This window comes from Cinclus cinclus, chromosome 9 (genome assembly GCF_963662255.1).
Source record: "Cinclus cinclus chromosome 9, bCinCin1.1, whole genome shotgun sequence".
Taxonomy (NCBI): Eukaryota; Metazoa; Chordata; class Aves; order Passeriformes; family Cinclidae; genus Cinclus; species Cinclus cinclus.
In genome coordinates, this window is record NC_085054.1 from 24,447,433 (window position 1) to 24,468,303 (window position 20,871).

At 35.7% G+C, this 20,871-nt stretch overlaps 1 protein-coding gene across 1 annotated transcript in view; it reads right to left on the minus strand.

The window, feature by feature from the left end:
* LRP1B (LDL receptor related protein 1B) overlaps positions 1–20,871 on the minus strand; it is a 290,652-nt gene that overhangs the window by 88,643 nt on the left and 181,138 nt on the right. Inside the window, exons 47-56 of the mRNA XM_062498644.1 lie at positions 20,104–20,226; positions 18,624–18,743; positions 16,589–16,717; positions 15,597–15,719; positions 12,822–12,962; positions 11,434–11,621; positions 9,800–9,983; positions 8,508–8,593; positions 4,862–4,984; positions 900–1,081 (exon numbers count right to left, since the gene is read on the minus strand). Of these exons, the coding sequence (XP_062354628.1) occupies positions 900–1,081; positions 4,862–4,984; positions 8,508–8,593; positions 9,800–9,983; positions 11,434–11,621; positions 12,822–12,962; positions 15,597–15,719; positions 16,589–16,717; positions 18,624–18,743; positions 20,104–20,226 (1,399 nt within the window). The remainder of the gene's footprint in view (positions 1–899; positions 1,082–4,861; positions 4,985–8,507; positions 8,594–9,799; positions 9,984–11,433; positions 11,622–12,821; positions 12,963–15,596; positions 15,720–16,588; positions 16,718–18,623; positions 18,744–20,103; positions 20,227–20,871) is intronic.

Below are 20,871 nucleotides of genomic sequence, written 5' to 3' on the forward strand. Positions count from 1 at the left end.
CCAGATGCAGCTTATATTCTTAATAACCACCTGGAACAGAATTTGTGTGCAGGAGGAAATGGTGGCCTTAAGAACAGTCACAGGTATCCTACAACACACAGGTGCAATATGCTGGCACCAAGCCTGCTCCACACAAACTGCAGAGAGGGAACTTTCTCCACTCTCTTCAATGGAAAATGTTTTCTTTGGAAACAAACTGCATGGCATCAGCAGGATAATTCACTAAAAAATTCTCATCTGGGAGAAAAAAAATCTCCAAGATACAACTATCATTATTTCAAATTATAACTCTGAATTGGAGGAGTTTTCTCCAGTAAAATTATATACTAGAATAAATGAACAAAGGCTTATGTTTATCAATAAAAATGTAAAAAAAGCTTTGGAAAGCTGTCTATACATACCAAGAAGAAACCCAGTAAGTTTATTATGGCTACTCATTTTTATGTCTAAGCCTTTGTGAAAGACTGGGACTCTCTGTACTAACTTTGTAGAGTGATTTTTGCATTCTCAGGGATGCCCAGGCAACCTCAGAAAGATCCCATGTATTCATATCCTGAAGACATTAAAGGTCTTCATCATCCCTTCCAAATTTTACAGGGGAGAAAGGGTACAATTAGAGGTAAATTAAATTCTAGTTCTAAGAAAAGGAGGAATTAGCTGTTATCTTGAAACTACTAAAGTAGATAGGTTATTTTTTTTATGCTAGGAAAAACACTGTTTTTCTTTGTTTAGGTAGAGTCTAGACCAACAAAATTTTCTCCTATTACTGATGATTAGATTAAAAAACCCGAAACAACAATCAACTAAGTACTGTACCCTATCTATTTTTTTGAACAAAAAAGTATTTTAATATCAAATCAGAATTAACTACGAAGTACTGAAAATTGGCTGCTTCATACCCAGCTTGAGGATCTAAGGACAGATCTCTGGGAAACTTCACTCTCTTGCTCACAAGGACAGTTGGGTACAAGCCATTGAGTTTAGACACCTCAATAATTCTCTTTTCAGTATCAGACCAATAGAGATTCTTCCCAACCCAATCGACAGCCAGGGCATTGGGAACAGCTGCATTGTGAATTACCTGGAAAAACAAAAATTACATTAATTATTCATCGAAATAACTGGGAAAAGGAACAACTCAAGAGCTACTGCTACTAGGATATTGAGACACTGTATATTTGATACAGTGACATACAGCATGTGAAAAATGGGCATTATTCACTGCTAAACACTGACACTTCTCAGATGATGACACTTCTTAAGTAGCTATGACAATGTGACACTTTTCTCCTAGTAAGGGACAGTGGAGCATACCATATTGTAAAGAGGAAATTACCATCTTCTCTGCATTGTGCACAAATTTTAAAAACTTTTGATCTTTCATTTTTCATCTTAAGCTTTTTTTCTCTTAATGTAAAAAGAAAAATTAAAGCAAAACAAACCAAAACGAAACAAAAAAACCAACCAAACAAACAAAACAAACAAACAAAAAACCAAATCATACCAAACCAGCCTTTCCCCCCTTCACTATTCTATTTTTGTTCCACAGAGCAGAGTGGTGATGAGGTTGCTCTCCCCACAGTGTGCCCTTGAGCACATCTGCTTCTCCTCTCCCTATTTCTCTCAGCAGTCTCCATCAGTGTATCCTTCATTTTAATGTCACAGTGGTGCCATATGTCATCGTGACAGAGAGACCATGAGAGCACTCAGTGAGCTGCTGGTTGGAAAGTAAATACTGCGCTCTTCTTTCCAGCATTCATGCAGCAGAAGAATGAGGAACTTCCCAAGAATTAGTTAAATTTCAGAAGGACTGCATCATTAAGAGACAAAAGCAATTTAGTCACCTACTGGAAAGCCTACAGACTACTGACAGGGGTGTGTTACTCTCTGGGGTTTTGATGACTTGGATAATTCTGGAACTTGAACAAATTCCTCTCGATACATGTGATTACAGATCTCATCATGATGGCATGACTCAGTCCAGCTTGTCTGGGAGTACTTCATGTCAAGTGTTCAGTAATATTTGAATATTCACAATCATTTGAGTCCCATTTCTTCTGGGCGTGAAAATTCTACCTTGACCTATTCTATTCCTGATTAAGTCCTGATTAGGTCTGTGCAACTAGAACTTCAGAAAAAAAGCCCCACAAATCAGAAAGTAATACTTGAAATTTATCAGTTTTCTTAAGCACTAATAATGGCTTTATTTCTGTGGTGTACGTTCAAATTTACTGTTATCTTCATCACTAACAGCATGTGCACCAGAATACAAACTTCATGTACAAACCTGTATTATGTATAACTGAATGTGCTAGTTTTAAATTTATTTACCATCTGAAGATACAGAAAGGCCTTTAAGATAAGAAGGGATATGGTGAGATGCTTTAAATCAATTTTATAGTTATGAATATGTAAAAGCACCTTCTTAGGCTGTTACATAATTTATCACCTTATAAAATCTTTTTCAAAAGTTAAATTCCAGGATACACTGTTTTTTAATGGGAATAAGATGTTTTATTTTCTAACACCTTCACACTAGCAGCTTCACCAGTTTATAAATGTGTAATTGCAGCAACTGCTGCACTGGCACAAGGGACATTTCATGCAGAAATGGATAACTTGGAAAATTTAGATAGTGGTTTAGCTGTCTAAAGACTACACTAAAGCATCAACCAAAATAATGAGTCTCTCTTTCTGATGATTTTTCCTTGGGAGAGTCACTTCAAGACGTCCCAGTCACTGAGATCACCAGTGTGCCACTTAATGTGCACAGTCCAGCTTCCTACTGCATTTTCCACTAACATTTGAATCTAAACTTGCCATAAAACACTGTGTTAATATCTGAACACGTCCATGTGAAAAAGCTGTCGTTTCAATTCTGTAAATACCTCCTCCATGGGCAGAGGCAGAAGAAAAATGAGATGCCATCAGGCTTCTCAGAGCTGGTGTGCTGAAGAAATGCCATCTCCTGCAAGGGGAATCTGAGGCAATATATCAAGTAGCATCACTGACACTGAGAGCAGATCTACTTATAACAAAGAGTAACACAACAAGTGGGAAGAAATGAAAATAAAAGATTCACACTTCAGGGGAAAAGCTGTAAAAAACTCTCTCCTGTGACCAAAAAAACACCATTAAAATATGTACACAGGTTTTCTAGGTAGTAAATAATAGCACTAGCATTTAAATAATTAAATAAATAATTCTATACATTTCATTTCAAATATTTTTTAATAATGTCAGCTATTAATTATGTCCTATGGCAACCTAATAAACAAGTCAAAGAGTCACAAACATTTGGCACTGGATGAAAGGTTACTGACAGACTATGAGACACCTACAGTATATAATTCTTGTTAATTTTTTCACCTTTTTTTTAGCTTTTAGATGACAAATCTGGGCCAAGTTTTCCAGAGAGGAAAAAAAAGTTTTGTGTATGAAAATTAAAGGGATTTATTTTTATTATTTTTGCTTTGAATATGGAATCCTATATGAGCAAAATTATCATCGACATGACCCTTGTGCAAATTGCAAATTGACAGAAAAATGAAATATCCTCCATGTTCTCATCCTAATTTTCTTTTACTTGTTGTTTAACTTTCTGAAACCTTTTCTTAAAATATGAAATTAGTAATGAATCAGTAGAAAGCAATTTTTTTTGTATTCTTCCACTTGGTTATTAGAACATTTTTGACTGGGAAAAATTCTTTGTTCTTCTTGAAATAGTTAAGATTAGAGATAAAGAGTCTGAGTAATCCCCAGGCTTTATATAATACTGAATCATCCAGAAGGGACAGAAGCTGAGGAGGATGCTTTGGAAACTGTTTAAAGACAATAAATATGATTCAAGGATTTAATGGATTTTGAACCCCACACTTGCCTCTCTTCTAATTTTTTCCCCTCACAGGTAAAACTTTTGACTGCATGCTAGGTTTTTACTTTTACCCCCATGCACTCAGAGTGCCAGAAGTTGCTTATGCAATTGTTTGCTCTTTTTCTTTTTAAGAACAATTATTTTGGTGTGAAGGATGCAAACAAGGTTCACTGAAGCCAGTGAGTTTCAAACCCTGACTCCTAAGGACCGAAGCTGATGTGCTCTGAGGATGTGTCAGTCCATGCACCAAGCTGTGAATGAAAAACACAAATCCTTTCTTTCTGCATGTTTATTGGTGTGCAACGAGGGAACAAAATTCACAGGATATGTTGCTGCTCATTTAACTCCATGTTTCAGAAGGTCAGACATAATAGAATAAACAGAGAATTCCTTACTGCTTATCACCAGTTCTGGGAAAATATTCACGTAAGTCAACAAATGTGCTTAATAGTGGATTTGTGAACTTAATCCACTACAGAAGCAGAACAGACAGGCTGTGCAGAAATGGGAGTGCACTTTTACCCTTTACAGCAAAGACACCGAGTTATTTTAATTATCAATGTAGTGGAGGTGAAACAAAAACAAAGTCGAGATCACAGGAAATTTTATATATTAAGAAATAATACAGCAGTGTATTTACACAGTTTACACCTAATTATAGCCCTTTGTTTTTTGGTTTTTGTTCGGTTTTTTTTGGTTGTTGTTTTTTCTTTTTGTTTTTTTTTTTTGGCATCCTGGAAACTGCACGGAACTGCCAACTGAGCAAGCTGTCAGATAAGTCATAAGGAATTTAGCTCCTATATACAGTTTCCCTTGTCCCTATCCTCACTTGAAATAAGATACAAAAATTTCGCTGGGACTCGCTAGCTCATGCTGCGTCTGTATTCATATACCAAAGCTTCACCATCTGGGTTAAATATATGAAGGAGCATTTCCCAAAACGCTCAAAAAATTTAATTCTAGCAGTGACATTATTAATCCCCATACCTTGATGTCACTTCCATTTAAAGACATTCTGTTTATGCGACTGCCATTCGGCCTGCTGGAATCAATCCAATAAATGAACTCTTCTCTGTAGTCAAAGTCTATTGCAATCACATTGTTCAGACCCTAAAAAGAGGAAAAAAAGGTCCATTTATTCAAATGTTTGAACACAAACTGCTGGAGAGCATTCAGAACGCAAAACACATCTAATATTCCTAATGATTTATTTTACTGTCTGCATATTTCTGAAGCACTTCTCTCTCTTTTCCATACATTACTTGCAAACAGAGTAAGACAAAGACTGCAACAAATAAGTATGGTGAGAAATTAACTGCGTCATTTCAAAACATGTATAAGATGTATGAAACTAAGTGAGGCTCCTGTGTTTTTCTATACTCTCATTTAAAGGAAATTTAGCACTAAATACTCCTAATTTTTGGTCAGTTTCACTGCTGATTACTACCTTTGGCATTTCTTTGGCAAACTAGATGGGAGAACCAGAAACAGTATAATCTTTAATGACACTAAAATAACAAAAAATTTCCTTAGTAATATAAATTAATCAGGAATTCAAAATGGCAGCATTGAAAAAAGACATGAATGTTAATTCCTGAATGAGGAGGTTTTGACTTCTAAGATTCTGTATTATAGGTATTCGTTCTTTCTATCTATCTATCTACCTTTACATTTATCTACCTTTACATCCATCATCTATTTATCTATGTATATATTTTTATATATATATGTGTGTGTGTGGATACACACAAACAACAGAGGTGGTAGATAGCAAAAGCGTGAAAGTTGGAGATCCAGCAGGCACCTGGGAATCTCCTCTGGCCCCAATTACAAAGCCAACACATTTTGAGAGTGGTGATTACTTCTGATGTACTCCAACAGGCTGGGAGGAGCAATCATACAATAAGGGCTTTTCATCCCAAATAGCAGATAAGGAAGAAGGGGGAGTACATTCAGATTATGGCTCTTATTTCCTTATCTGCCCCATAACCTGCTGAATGTTCTGATATGTAGCGAAATCACAATTATTCTTAATGTGCCAGGTTGTTGTTATCAATGAAATACGGAGCAGCAGTGGTGAAAGGAACGGATGTGGTCTGTATTCCTTCTATAAATTCAAGGTCAGTTAATCAATTCCCTTATCAGCCCAGTGATATCCTGCTCTCAGGTAGATCAGCAACCTCTCTCTTTAGTGTAATTCATGGTTGGGAAGGGGTGTGCTGGACCAGCCAGCTCAAAAGAACAAAAGACAAAAATATTTAATTGTACAGAAACTGATGCACTGCTTATCCACCATCTACTGCTGCAGAATTACTGTAAATCTAGCTTTTGATTAAAATGCAGAGGAAAAGAGTAGTTAGGCTGCCCAAATCATTAAAAAAAAGCCTGAAACAATTCAGTGTAGGAAGACCACTCCTTTTTCAAAAATAGCATATACATGCACACATTTTGCACTAAACCAGCTGGAGCTCTGCAGCTCTAACTGGGCTGCAAAACACTTCTCCTGTCTCTTTTTCCAATTGCATCTACAGAGAAAACTCCACTCCAAATTCTCAACCAAGGAGACAACAGGTCAATGAATAGAAAATATTATTTAATACAATTTTATAACATTCTATAAATCAAAGTCAGCAATTTGTAAAAAATTTGGCCTTATCTCTACGTATTCCACAGCACTGTAAAAATTTCCTAGAGGATCGAGACTAATACAGAGACTTGACTGCCTGCACATCTTTGGTTTCAAATGTTTTATTTTGGATCAGTTTAATTCCAATTTTTATCAGAACATCAAATGCAGGTAAAAAAATTTCTGTATGTCTGCAACAGAGTTCTCTGTCCAGACTTAATTTCCCCTGTATCATATACATATCTCACTTAAGCCCTCCTAGCATAATTCTTTGTCCTTTCACAAGTAATCTGCTTTTTAGAAGGAATAGGGAAGATTTCAAATGTCATCGGCTGTCTTACTCTCTCACGTTAAACCTGTGGGGTTGTTTCTGTTACACACAGCACAAAATATATCCTTGGCTGTGATTTGTGTTCCTTTGTTGGCCCACTAAAAACCATGGAGATAAAAATCACAAATAATGAGGACGAGGATTATCTACTCTGCCTATTGAAACCCTGAGGATTTTGATGACTGGGAGTGAAGGAAATGGAAAGCAGAGACGATACATGAGACATAATTCAAACAGTTGTACTGTTTATGTGTATTTGAAAAAAAAAAAAGAAAATAAAATAGAGGCAAAAGCTGGCACGTAACTCAGAGAAGACTGAACAAGCTCCTACTTCCATCTCCTTTATTCTGAGTTTATATGAACAACTGTTAGAATGGTAATCACAGATCAAATACACAGAGAGAAGAGTGGGTTTGCTCCTCTGCCAGATCCACTCTGGTGTTTGCCACCTCCTGGTACATGTGCAGGAAGGAGCCAAATCCATCACGGCACTACAAGGACACAACTCCCTGTTCTGCTGATAAAGATCCCTCTTTGGCTTTCAAGTCAAATGCTGCCTTTACAGGAGCAAAGACCAGTAGGTTCCACAGCAGAGGTGTTCATCAGCCCAGGGAATTATATGTGACATGCAAAACACGTGTTTTGTTCAGTGGCTGGAGCTGCTCGGTCTCCAACACACTGAAGAGGAGCCCATTGAATTCAGGACCATCTGTCAGCACCAACCACAAAGAAAATTTCCTGTTGCTCCCCTCTTTTCACAGGCTTCTATGAACATGTATGGCAGCAAAAGAGGAGAGAGGCAGTGAGATGCAAATGAGAGGGAATCAGAAGGATTGCAGGAGAGCAGATAGACTTTTATAACACTTGCTAAGCTTAAATAAAGTCAATGTTTCATTCAAGACAGTTAATTTCATAATTACTGTTGTGAAGACCTGAGCACCTTTCTTGTGACACTAAGGTGCACAGCATAGTGACACAAGAAATTACCAACAGCCTAATGAGATGGATGGGCAGTAAATAATTTCCTAGTCTTACTACAATTGATCCATTAGTCTTCAAGAAAATCAATGTTTTTATTAAAACCTATTTTAGAAATCTAATCTGTGGTAACTAACTACACTTAGGTGAAGCATAGAAGGAGAGCAGACTGCTAAAAATGGCAGCTCTGTAACTTTCTGGGTAACTCTATTTTTGCAGTTTTTCACTGTTTTTCCCCCCTCCGTTATAATAATTTAGAGTAGTTTAAAAATTAAATTTACACAAAGATAAGAGTTCATGTTTTGTAATACCATAAAAATTGGGATTGTCTGTCTGAAAATAGATTTAGATTATGACAGTAAGAAGCCTAAATAATATATGGCCAAATAGGTGGAGGTTTTTGATTGTTTTTTAACTGAAATAGACAAATTGCACAATACATATTGTGATGGAAGAGGATCACAAATAACATAATTTTTTAGTACATCAGAATGGCTGACAAAACAACTGCCTGATCTTTAATCATTTCAAATCCAGACAAAATAGTCAATTTAAAATACTGTAATAACTCTAAAGGTACTGCAGTTGTTCTGTGGTGCACACAATGCCAATTTTAGGATGATGTTTCTGTCAGTTGCAAACTTTAGAAAAAAATAAAAGTATTGAGTTAAACTTAGAGCATGGTACTATGGTTATACCTGTTTCAACAAAGTGTAGTTGGATCCATCAGTGCTAATTTTTCTTATTTCATGATGATCAGCCAGAATTAAGAAAGGTTCCTCATCTAAACCCCGGGAGAAAGAATATATTAGACTAGCTTTTACGTTAATTTATGGAAAATCAGGAATACAATGCTGAAATACAGATGGTTTGAAAAATAAATGTTACATGCTCTGATCAATGTTATGGATGAAAGAAATATTTTAAACATTCAAATGCTCCAAGAAAGATCAATGATGCAGTATAAAAATGAACAAAGCAATCAATTAGTATATCTTTCAATGCAATTTAATTCTTTTGCCTTTTTAATATGGGAACCACACTGTATTTTATCCTAATTTAATGCCAGAGATTAAATGGGAAATATATTTCTCTCCATATGTGTTAATTTCAACAATTCCTTTCAAATTAACACTGACTATTAATTATCGTTGTAAACCAAGCATGTTTTGACCATTGCTTTTTGAGATTTCATTAGTCTGAATGGTACAGCGACAAAAAAAGACCTACTCATAAAAACCTTGATTTTTTAAGTCTGAACTGAAGCCAGATTTGACTTTTTGTTACTCTGGCTTTCTAGCATATTAAAAATATTTACTGTCAGTTACTCATTCCTAACATCACTGAAATCTCTCTTACACTAATATACATAATTCTAAACTTTTTTTAAAGGCTGTCTTTATTTTACCTCTATTGAAAGACATCTCAACTAAAATAAAAGATTATCAGTGATAATTAAAAATTTATTAAAGGCTTTGTATCAACTGCTCTTGCACTCTAGAATGTAATGTGCTGTCCAGACTACTCTGCTTCTGTACTGAACATATTTGCATGTTATAACAGAGCTTGCATTTTCTATTATTTTTTCCTGTTCCCCCTTTTCAGATGAGGAAGTTTGATGTACATTCTAATATTCTAAAGGTGATGAAATCTTATCATAACCATGCTATTATCATCTCACTCAGAAGTAGAACCAAGTGATTTTCTCTTAACTTTTTTAATATTTTTTCTAATAAAGTTAATTATTCACAATTTCAAAAGCCACTGCATCTATCTACTACAAGTGAGCTGAGGATAATATGTACTAAAAGCATAACTTCTTATTGCATTCAGACACATTCACATTCATATTTTATATTGAACAGGTAGGAGATTCAAAGTAACTCTGTTTTTATCTTGCATATAAAGTTAACACAGGCCTTGGGGCTAATTTTTTCCCACAAATTATTTGGATACAGTTGTGGGTAAAAAAAACATTAAGCAGTAATACCTGAAAGGGATTTGCAGCCATTTGGGTTATCAGGCTGTGTTTCATAGCCTTCTGCACACAAGCATTTGTACGTTCCATAGGTATTGATGCACTGCTGGCTACAGGGAAATCCAGATGAACATTCATCAATATCTACACATGTTTTGCCATCATCCTTTAGGAGGAATCCAGGCCAGCATTTGCACTGGGAAAGAAAACCAAATAAATTTTTAATTCTGTTTATCAGCTGTGTGTACTTTCTTCTGGATATGTTAGCATCATAAACTTTTTATGCATCTATTTTTCTCAAGTAACATCTTAATTACTTTGCTGCTCGTATGGTTTACAGGAGGCATACCTATTTCTCTTATCAAATATTGCTGATGTGATCCAAAAAAACCAAAAAACAAATACTAAACCAAACAAAACCCTGTAGAATGAGTAATTATTCTCTCTAACTGGAGAAAAAGCACATCTTTTAAAAAATATAGAAAGGATTTTTCCTTGAAAATAATGATGAATGGACCCTTCTGAGCTTTTAGTTTTCAATTATACGTGTGTTTTTTGGAAAAGATAGACATGTTTTAACTATTTTCCCCGGAATCATTGATATCACCTAGCAATCTGTGCAACCAACACAGGAACGTGAATGAGAACTCTTGAGGCTGATTAGGAGCTGGACATGGACAATTCTTATGGATCCCTCCCAGCTCAGAATATTCTCTGTTTCTCTGACATTTATTTGGGTCTCATGATGATGCTGGCAAGGTTATCACGTGCCAAGTGAAAGGTGCAAAATACAACTGGGCAGAGGGGTTTTGAAAAAGGGGCATAAATTTTATCTACAGAAAACTTAGTGTCACGTTCCCTCTTATACCCTCTATTTCTCTGTGCAGAGATCCAGGATGTGCTTTCTTCACCACTTCAACACGGTTTATGTTGAACCCAGCAGCTCTTGAGTCTCTGTCTCAACCCTCACCATTCCAGAGGGTTGAATACCTGCAGAACTAAGCCAAGCTGCACAGAATTTATTTAGTTCTCAGTGGGGCAGTGTTCAGCTGAAGAGATGGAGCTTTGGGACTGCAGTTAGGGTCACTTCAGAGTTAAAACCCTGAAAAAAGTCTTTCTTCTATTTTGAGCTACTGTTTACAGGCTACTGTGGGCTGTTCCTCTCTACCTGTCAAGGCCAAGGCCAAGATTCAGGTGATTCAAAAAACATCCTCACATGCAGACAAAGAACAGTTTTATTCTCCTACTAAGGTGATATTACTTTGTTCAAATATTTCTGTAGGAGTCGCTGTCTTGGAAAAACAAAAAAACCTGGAGAAAACTATTTCTGCTGTTCATTCCTATATATTGTAAAACGTTTACCGTTTGATTTTCAGTGCTCTCTATACACCAGTATGATTTGTTGCATTTAAAGTACTGTATGATCTTTTCCCTAGGTTTAAAATATGTACTGTACCACTTTTTAAATACAATTTGCAATTGTTTACTTAGAGGAAATGAAAGTTTGAATGTTCTTATTATGGCACGTAAGCTACTTCACTGCGAGGAGGTACCACAGAGTGGGGCTTTATTACAATTATGCAGTAGTTAAACACTTAAGAACTAAAAACTCACATTCTATTAACCGACATTTTTCAATTATTCACCTTGTATCCAACAGGAAGGTCCTGACAATCTTGAGAACAGCCACTGACTTTCTTACTGAGGCATTCATTAATGTGGCAGCTTTTCTCATCAGACCCATCACTGCAATCTTCTTTGTTATCACAAACCTTGCTTTGAGGAATGCATTTCCCATTTTTGCACATAAAAAAAGAACTGTTACATGACTGCTCTGGAAAACAAACAAACAAAACACAAAAACAAAAACCACACAACTTGGTGTCATCTATTAGTATTTAGAATTCGTTTTCTCACAGATCAGCTGAGTGCATGCAAAAGGAAAAAAAATGTGTAACAGCTGAATATTTATTCTGTATTGATAGCTTTATAACAACTTTTCACTTTTCAGTGTCTCTGAAGGCTATTCCTCTTCCTGGAAAAATGGGTGAACACATCAAATTATTACTGCCTCCTACATATTTGTTTTCATATAATGGAGAACCTCTACATCATCTGTGCACAAAATACAGATCTAGTTTTCAAAAGTTAAAAAACAGGGGTTCTCCCTTCTGTGGATGCTGAGGTGTTTAGGGACACAACTGACTGAATTCCAATGCATTCCTTGCCTAATAACCTGTAAATATGTTCTTCTCTATTTGGCAAAACTTGAATACGTAATTTCAGCTACATTCAGATCCTTCAAATAACAATTGGAACATTTAAATAAATATAGGGTAGGTGTGCTGCCTCACCTCACAGCAGATGAATGTTTTCCATCAGAATTGGTATAAAGAACCTGGCTACAGTGCAATGAAATCCTAAGGTCTCGACAGAAGAATTGGTCTTTCAAACAGCCACAGAATAGAACAGCATTTACAGACCAGGACTAATTTCCCTCTCAAAAACCAATCAGACCTAATCAAACTTATCAATGTAAACAGAAAATATCAATAAAACTCAACAGAAAATATCAATAAAACTCAACAGAAAATATCAATAAAACTAAGAGCATTTGGTTGATAATTTACTAATAAAATTAAAGCAGTGTCAATTATTTACAGTGGGAGCAACTTTACATCCCCTTTTGTACGACCGCCTTCTGTGATGAATATTTTGAACACAAAAACCATTATAAGAGCAAGCTAGAATATTTGGAAATTACAATATTAATATCGTCTTATTTTAGTATCAACAGGAATTATGCATTAAAGAAGTGTCTGCTATTTTATTCCATAGGAACTGTTGGCTTGGACTTTGTGAACTGAAGTTTTGGATGCCCAGAACATGTTTTCCTTGCAAGACATGAGCAATATCACCATGAAAACACTGGAAATTGAAGCTATGAGGTTTTGCATTTGCTGTCTTAGAACCCTAAACCATCGCTTTCAAAAGAGAAAGGTCACATGTGTTCTTCAAAAAATTACACCCAAACCTGAACTTTTGCACTTGGTGTTGATAGGTGCTTCATCAGAGTGGTCTGGGCAGTCAAAATCCCCATCACATTGCCACTGGGAATTCAGCAGGCACCGTCCATCAGCACAGGTGAACTCTCCAGGACGACAGCGACGATACCCTACAAAAACAGCAACCAATCACCTCATGTTTGCTCTTGCAGTTTCAACATGAAATCCTGCATATTTGAGGCAACACAAAGAAAATTATTTTTTGCTCCATTTAGAGATGAAGAGTGTTGTGCTCATACCAAAGTGGCTACCAGCAAAGAGAGAAACCAAAAAATTCTCTTATGCAGGATCATAGATACATGATGGGATTCACACAGATGTGAAACATATTTATGCAGCTCTCAATCATAAATACCTTTTCTTTTTGGTGTTATTTCATTTATTCCTGTTATTAGGAGATAGCTTAACAATAGCCAAAAAATATTTTTGTGGTGTGCTTATGGCTGTGTGTCTTCCCTTTAAAACATGCCAAACACCAAATCATTTTAATCATACCAAACACACAGTTTCTAAGATGGCCAGAAAAGCAAGACTTACAGAATGGATGCATTTTCAAAATAAAAGAGGATTTCTAGCAACAACAGCAACAACAAATATAATGAAGTAAATAAACCACAAACAAGCATTTACTTTTTAGAGCACAGTGGCTTAACTGAAGAGTTCTAAAACCAACAAAGCAGTAGAAAAACTTATAAAAGTAATAACAAATACAGTTGTTTTGTTTTGGTTTTTTTCTGTTCAATTTTAAGTAATTAGTTATTAGGATTTCATTAAAAACACAGATTTATACAATTGACTCAAAACTTGCATCAAAGAAATATTCAAGGAATAGAGTGATTGTGAACTTTAAAAAAAAAGTTAGTTTGCTTCAATCACCAATCCCATTTTTATATAATTTTGAATAGTACTCTACTAAAAAAAAAAAAAAAAAAAGCAAGCAAGCAAGCAACCAACCAAAACAAACAAACAAACAAACAAACAAAAAAAAAAACAAAAAAACCCCAAGAAAATAAACCTTTCAATTATACACATAGAAAAAATAAAACCAATTAAATTAAAACAAACCTAGATTTTTAAATGTATTCAATTAATTCAGCTTTTAGGACTATATTTCAAATCAAATTTCATGTCAGGTCAGTAGACTGGTGGTTGAAGAGTACTTGGGTTGTTTTGTCTCACAGGATGAAAAAGGTTTAGCTCTACAATCCAGCAGAGCTATGAGCAGGTTCCTCATTTGGCAAACCAGAAACCACAAGGTTAAAATCCTGGGGAATGATGTGGCTTAATTTTAAATCCCAACAGCACCTTGGAAAGTGTATTTTGGAATTTGACTCCTACTCTTTACAAGTAGTTCCCTTTCCCATTAAAAAAAGTAACCCTTTCCTAAAATTGCAGGATAAAAAGTTTGCCATACCAGCCACACAGTAAGGTGTGTATTTGATTACCAGTGAGCAGAAAATTGCATTGAAGAGCACAGCACAAACACTGCTGCAGATTTCAGTTTCCCCAGCAGAAATTAAGTACAGCCAGTGCCTCAAGGCAGATCCATACTAGATTGGATTAGGAATTTGTACATCTCCTGTTCCTTTTGCTGTTCCCTCTTTCTGTCTCTTTCCAAAAATCTGACAAAAATAACACTATTTATTTTTAAGTATTTTAAGGGGCATGTATAGTTTTAGTGTGTGTGTATATAAGGGTATAGAAAAAAAATTAAATAAACCAGCAAGAAATTATAAGCATGAAGAAAAAAAACCCAAGCAATTTCCAAAGTTTGTGACTGTTTAGTTCTAAGTAGTTACTGAGGTACTGAAGACTGGGCTGTGGCAGGAGGTGCACCCAACTTCTCTGTGTGTGCTCAGAACCTTTTGGGACTAATTATAAAATGGTGTTTGAAAACCCTTAAGTTCTATAAATTTTGTAGTTGTGATTTGCCCACTGCGCTGTTGCTAATGATACTGAATGTATAATTCACTGATTTCCTGTTAATTATCTGTCATTAATAAATCAATAAGCATGCTTTTTCTCACAATCTTTGGGTGTCTGCTCACATCATTTGTTCACAGACCCCCTTAAGCTGGTGTCCACAATAAAGACATCTATAATATACAAATCTATTCTAGTTATTTTCTCTTATGGTTCTCATTTCTGGAGTAACTTCAGGAGTAAATAACCAATATAGACTAACATTTTGAAAGGAATACTCCCTCTGTATTCTCCATAGATATTATTTATATAGATTAATATTTCTGAGTAGGGCTCAGATACATTGAACAGATACTCAGAACATATAAGATACCCTAAATTCATAAGAAAGGTGAAAATTAAACATTCACATACAGTTATAGTTGGCATAATTTAAATGCAGTGATAATCATGATGTGCTCTATTATTTGATGAAAAAAACATATAGAGAGTCAAAGACAAAAAATGTTATAAAGATATGCTCAGTAAATGAGAAATTCTAGAATATACTTTTAAAATTCTCTTAAATACTTTTAGGAATCAACTGTAAGACACCATGGGAAATAATTTGTCACTTTTGTGACAATTGTCACTACATTTGTAGCCCCAGATCCAAGTTAATTCCAAGCTGTATTAATTAATGCATAATTTAAAAGTGAGAATTAAAACAATTTAAAAACTGAGGAGCTTTCTTTTCCAATAGTAGCGTACCAGATCCTGAAGAATGCCTTACAGTTAGCAGTGTGAAATTGTTCTATTTACTTCATTTTTGTTATACTTGCCACATTCCAGGGATTCATCTGATCCATCTCCACAGTCGTCATCGTGGTCACAAACAAACTGTTTGGGAATGCAGACTTTGTTATGGCACATGAAAGCATTCTCATCACAAGTGTTATTGGGAGCTAAGGAAAATGCAACACAAAAAAAAAATAAATTGAGAACTATCAGATAAACAGCCGATTTTCTTACACAAAGATGAAATTACAAGTGAATTTGAGTGAATTCAATGGAAATAAGCCATAACTTCTTAGTCAGATGAAAAGCATCACACAATTCAATACCAGAAAAAGCTACTCTTCAGAAAGAAAGCTACAGAAGTAAAGACAGCTACAATCTTCTGTAATCCAAGACAGAAAACCTTCAGAAATCAATGCTGTCTGTGACTAAGCTAAGGTCTGGCTCTGAAGAAAAGAATATTCAGGAAGAAGAGATGTCCTTATATTGGTCTGCTCCTGAACAAGTGTTCTTTGAAGTCCACAAACACTCAAAATATAGAGAATATATTTATATACCATTTTTATATATGAATAAAAAAAATCCCCTCCAGTGAAACTATTACTGAACTGCTGACACTGTTAATGGAAATGTGTCTCAGGAAAACTGGAAGTAACATTTTATAGGGCAAGAGATGTCAGGATCTGAACCATTAGCCAGAACAAACTGCAGATAGAACTTGCATCTCCCTTCTTGATGCATAACCTCTCTGACATGAGCAGCAGCATTTTCTTCAGGAAGAGCAATAAAACTGCAGAGTCACAAATGTGCTAATTTTCACCAGCAAACACTGCATAATGCCTGTGACGTGTCACACATCCTGATCTCCAGCTGGGCAGAGCCTGGAGGCGCCTGGCTGAGTAAAACCGTGAAGGATCCTGATCCACGTGCTCACACGTGGGCCAGCAATCTTCACCAGCAAAGCAGACATGAAATTAACATTAATAGGATGAAAATAACTTCTTTAAAAACTTTTTATGTAGACATGCAAACGTACCACAGCCCGCTGTGGACAGCTCATCGCTTCCATTGGGACAGTCGCGCTCCCCGTCGCAGAGCCAGTGCTGGGGCACGCAGGCGTGGGAGCCCAGGCAGCTGAAGGTGTCTGCAGCACAGGTCACCGAGCCTGAAGAAACATGGCAGGGGAACCTTCAGCCAGTATTCCCAGCTGGAGAATGCTAACCCATGGTTTTGTGGTGACTGGTAGTGGTTATTTCTTTCTGCGCATTATGCTAAACCTACTGGCTGGGATCGTTTTACAGTCAAACTTTGACCTTCTTTTGTTTCTTCCATTATCTTCGTTTATTCAGCCTCTTAAATTTCCCACACTTCATGGAAACTATCCAGCAGAATAATTTTCCAAACCAGTCTTGGTCAGTAACTTCAGCTGCACATTTGGACTGACTGGAAAAGGAACCCATCTTGCACACCACATAATCCCTGCATCACCAAAGCCTGTGCCAGGAAGCCAGAGGCACTCCAAACTTTTCTTAATCAGTCTCACAGAAGGAAACAACATGTACCAAGTAAAACAGTGGTGGCAGTAAAAAATATCTGACAGCTCTGATCCAACTAACTTAACATACTATTTACCTGACTGATCTTTTTTGGGGCTATTTTTAAGATAATATTATACCCTAGGGTTAAACATCCTCCATTTGGAAATAAATTTTTTTGTAGCCCATCATTTAATTTATTCTCTTAGATAATTTAAATATATTTTACTAAAAAAGAGACAGAGTATTTTCTACTGGTTTTAATTAGAATGTAATAAAATATTGAAATGTTTTAAATTATTTTCTATCTTACTTATTATGCAAAAGAGGAAACTTTTGCTTACTTACACTTATTTGCCATTTTTTAATATATCTGAAATTAAACTTCATGTTAAAAAAATACTGGATTTTTTTAAGACTGAAAAATCTGAAATAATTTTGATCTATTTTCTACTTGCAATTCAGATTCAGCTACTGTTCCTAAGCAGAAATGCAGTCTTAACTCTCTCTTCTTCATATCCAGTGCAGATTTTTCCCTCTTTGAGAGAAGTGCCCTAAATAATTAATATTTTACCATATCAGAACAGTATAAATTCAATCTCCATCTCTTTCATTTGCTGGCATTTCTACATCTTTGTTTGATTAAGCAGCTACTGTAACAAACCAGATTTTTTCTTTGCCTACTTGACACTTCCGCTTATCAACAAGATTTTTACTGTAACACACTGGAAACATGGAATAAATATTCTATGTTGCATGCACTTTAAGTAAGAGGATTTTTGAAAAGGAATGTATCTTCAATTAATATTGTTTCTTGTCCTTTCATCTTCAATATTCTTACATTCTTCCATTTTGCTTTCACACAGCTTTTAAAAGTTTTCTGCCTTTTCTATTTCCCACAGGAACATATCTTTAAGAGTTAAGAGCTGAAATTTTGAAAAGAAACTTAAAATAGAGAATGAGGGAACTGACGTATAAATACCTGTAAATTGTGACAGCATAACTTGACAATCTGATTTGCTTTGGAAAAGAATTCACTAACATTTCCAATCCATTGGGCCCCAGATTGAAAACAAAACTTTCAATTCTTTATGCACCTTGAAGGGTTTGGGAAATTGAGAGGAATATCATGCAATAGATGCTTATGGTATAGAAAATATTACAGGGAATAGAAAAAAAGAGCTACAAAAAACAAACAAACAAACAAAAAAAAACTAAAAAAAATACAAAAACTTTAGGGTCTTTGAGTACCTAGCACTCACACATAAAACTCAAACAGGGGTTTTACCTCTAGGATAGGAACTGGAGAACAGGCTGGATGTCCTTTTAGCAGCTGGTTTGCCATTCATAACTCCACTGGTAAAATTACACAAATCATATGGCTCCCATAAAAAGGAACCTATCTGCTGGTTGGAGGGGCTGAGGGAGGAGATCCCTCACAGCCTGTGGAGACTCTGCCCTTGCTCCTTTCCCATGGAATGTGTGTTCTCCCTCGTTAAGCATGATTTGAGTCAGGACTGAGCTGATCCCACTCACCACAAACAGCATCGCTCTCATCCAAACCATCTCCACAGTCGTCCTCACCATCACAGGTCCACTGCTTGGAGATGCACTTGTTGGCAGTGCAGGCAAATTGATTCCATGAACAGGAGGAATCTGGGGATGACACCAGGCCCTGCATTTGTTAGATTCCCAACATCACTGCATTCCCTGCCGTTTCAACCACAGTTCAGGATTTTTTGCACTGCTCCTCTCTCTCATCCCGATTTCCATGTACTAAAATACTCCAATCTTATTGTTAAAACACTCTGCATATTATCAGTTTGTTTCAGACTTTGCATTCACCAACACATTTTTAAAAATAAACAGTAAAACATTCCAAAGACATTCTAATATTTTCAAATATTTTTTAAGTCGGATGAGGACAAACACTTAAAAAACTGAAGCCTGTTTTGCATATTTAACAGATGCTACAACTACACTGAACTGCTTTATTTGAATAGAAGGGCAGAGAGGGCACAGTACAAATTTTCCAAACCAACCTCCTTCCCAGTACTCCAGGAGTTAACTCCATATTTAAAAGATTTCTTGCTAGAAAAATTTCTGTTTGCTTGCTTTATCCCATTTACACTTTTCTGTATGTTTAAAATAAGTGCCTCTACATTTCAAAATCAGATGGCAAAACTCTCCTAAATCAATGCTATTCTTTTCTGAAAAATTCAGGTCTTCCATTTTTCCCTGTCTTCATTCTTTAGGAATAAAGTTTCTTCTGTTGCAACTCAACAACAAATTTTAATATTAACATTAAAAAGAATTTTATGTAACGAAATCTGAATTTAAAGGAGACCATTTTAACAGATATCTCAGAATAGGTGAGAGATACCAGTGGGGAAAGAGACATTAAGTTAACACCCTCCCTTTTGCCCACACAAACCAGCTAATTCATTTTACCATATTGTACGCCAAGTGTATAACACCTGGAAATGTAAACACCAAGTTATGCTTGACAAATGCAGCCAAAAGAAAAGATTCTGCTGGTCACAGTGCACAGCACTTCCTAATTTCAAAGTTATAAGATAAAAATATACAATGTAAACTGCAAACCAAATATGGAAGCATAGTGGGAACTGAGTCATGAAGAGGAATATAAAATGTTCAGTCATGGTAAGAAGGAAAAAAAAAAAATAAAAGTAAAAATCTGAAAAAAAACCCCCCAGAATTTCAGGTTATATTTAAATGGGGAATAGAAGAATTTAACACTACTTTCTGGTACAATTCATTACAAAAATAACCCATTCAGGTAATCCATACAAATTGAAAAGACCAGCTCTCACTAGAAGTAAAACCAACCTGGGCATGAAATAGAATTTAAGGTATTGACAGTATGAAGTATTGGAGTGGAATCTGAAAAACCAGCTTTAAAGACCTTTTTATATAATCTCTGAGCTATAAATGCACACTTCGTTTCCAAAGTGCATTAGTGGCTAGAGAAATACAAATAAGACAAAATGCTCACCACAGTGCAATTCATCTACTCCGTCCTCACAGTCTTTCTGCCCATCACAAAGCCAGGTGGTCAGAATACATCTTCCACTAGGACAACCAAAATAATTTTCTTCACATGTGGGTTTGTTTTGAACTGTGATAAAATAAAGAATGTAATGTAAAATGGTCTCTACTAGTATGATTAGGAGCCTAATACATTTCTGCCAAATTCCTGAATACTGATGGACAAAGTGTTTATGTCTAAAAACAGAAAAAAAAAAAATTGTGGTCATAAAAGAAAAAAAAAAGTGATACCTAAGTAATTTAGGGAGCCAAAATAGTTATTCTTATTCTCAGGTTTTTTTTTTTTGTTTTTTTTTTTTTGTTTGTTTTTTTTTTTTTTTTTGAGATGAAACAGAGCACAGCTTCCAACTGAAAGAGGTCTAGAGAGGAAAGGACTTCAGTTTACAAGTTTTGAGGTCAGGCAGGTCAGCATTGCTTGTTGTTTTACACCAGCTGAAGAAATTGCCCTTCTGATCTTTCTGCTGTCATTTACAAGAGAATCTAATTGTGGCAGTATTTTAGTCACTGGGAGAAGCTACAAATCTCATGCACGTACTGACTAACAGGAGCTACACCAGTGATGCTGGTGCCAGAGGTTTAGATTTGGTCAGAAATTAAAAAGTTCTCACTTGTCCTTTTATTTTGTTGAGTCAGAAAGTAATTTAAAATTTGACTTTTATGAAAGCTTAGAAACCAGGTGTGAGGAAAGAAAACATGCCACATGTAGAGTTCCCTA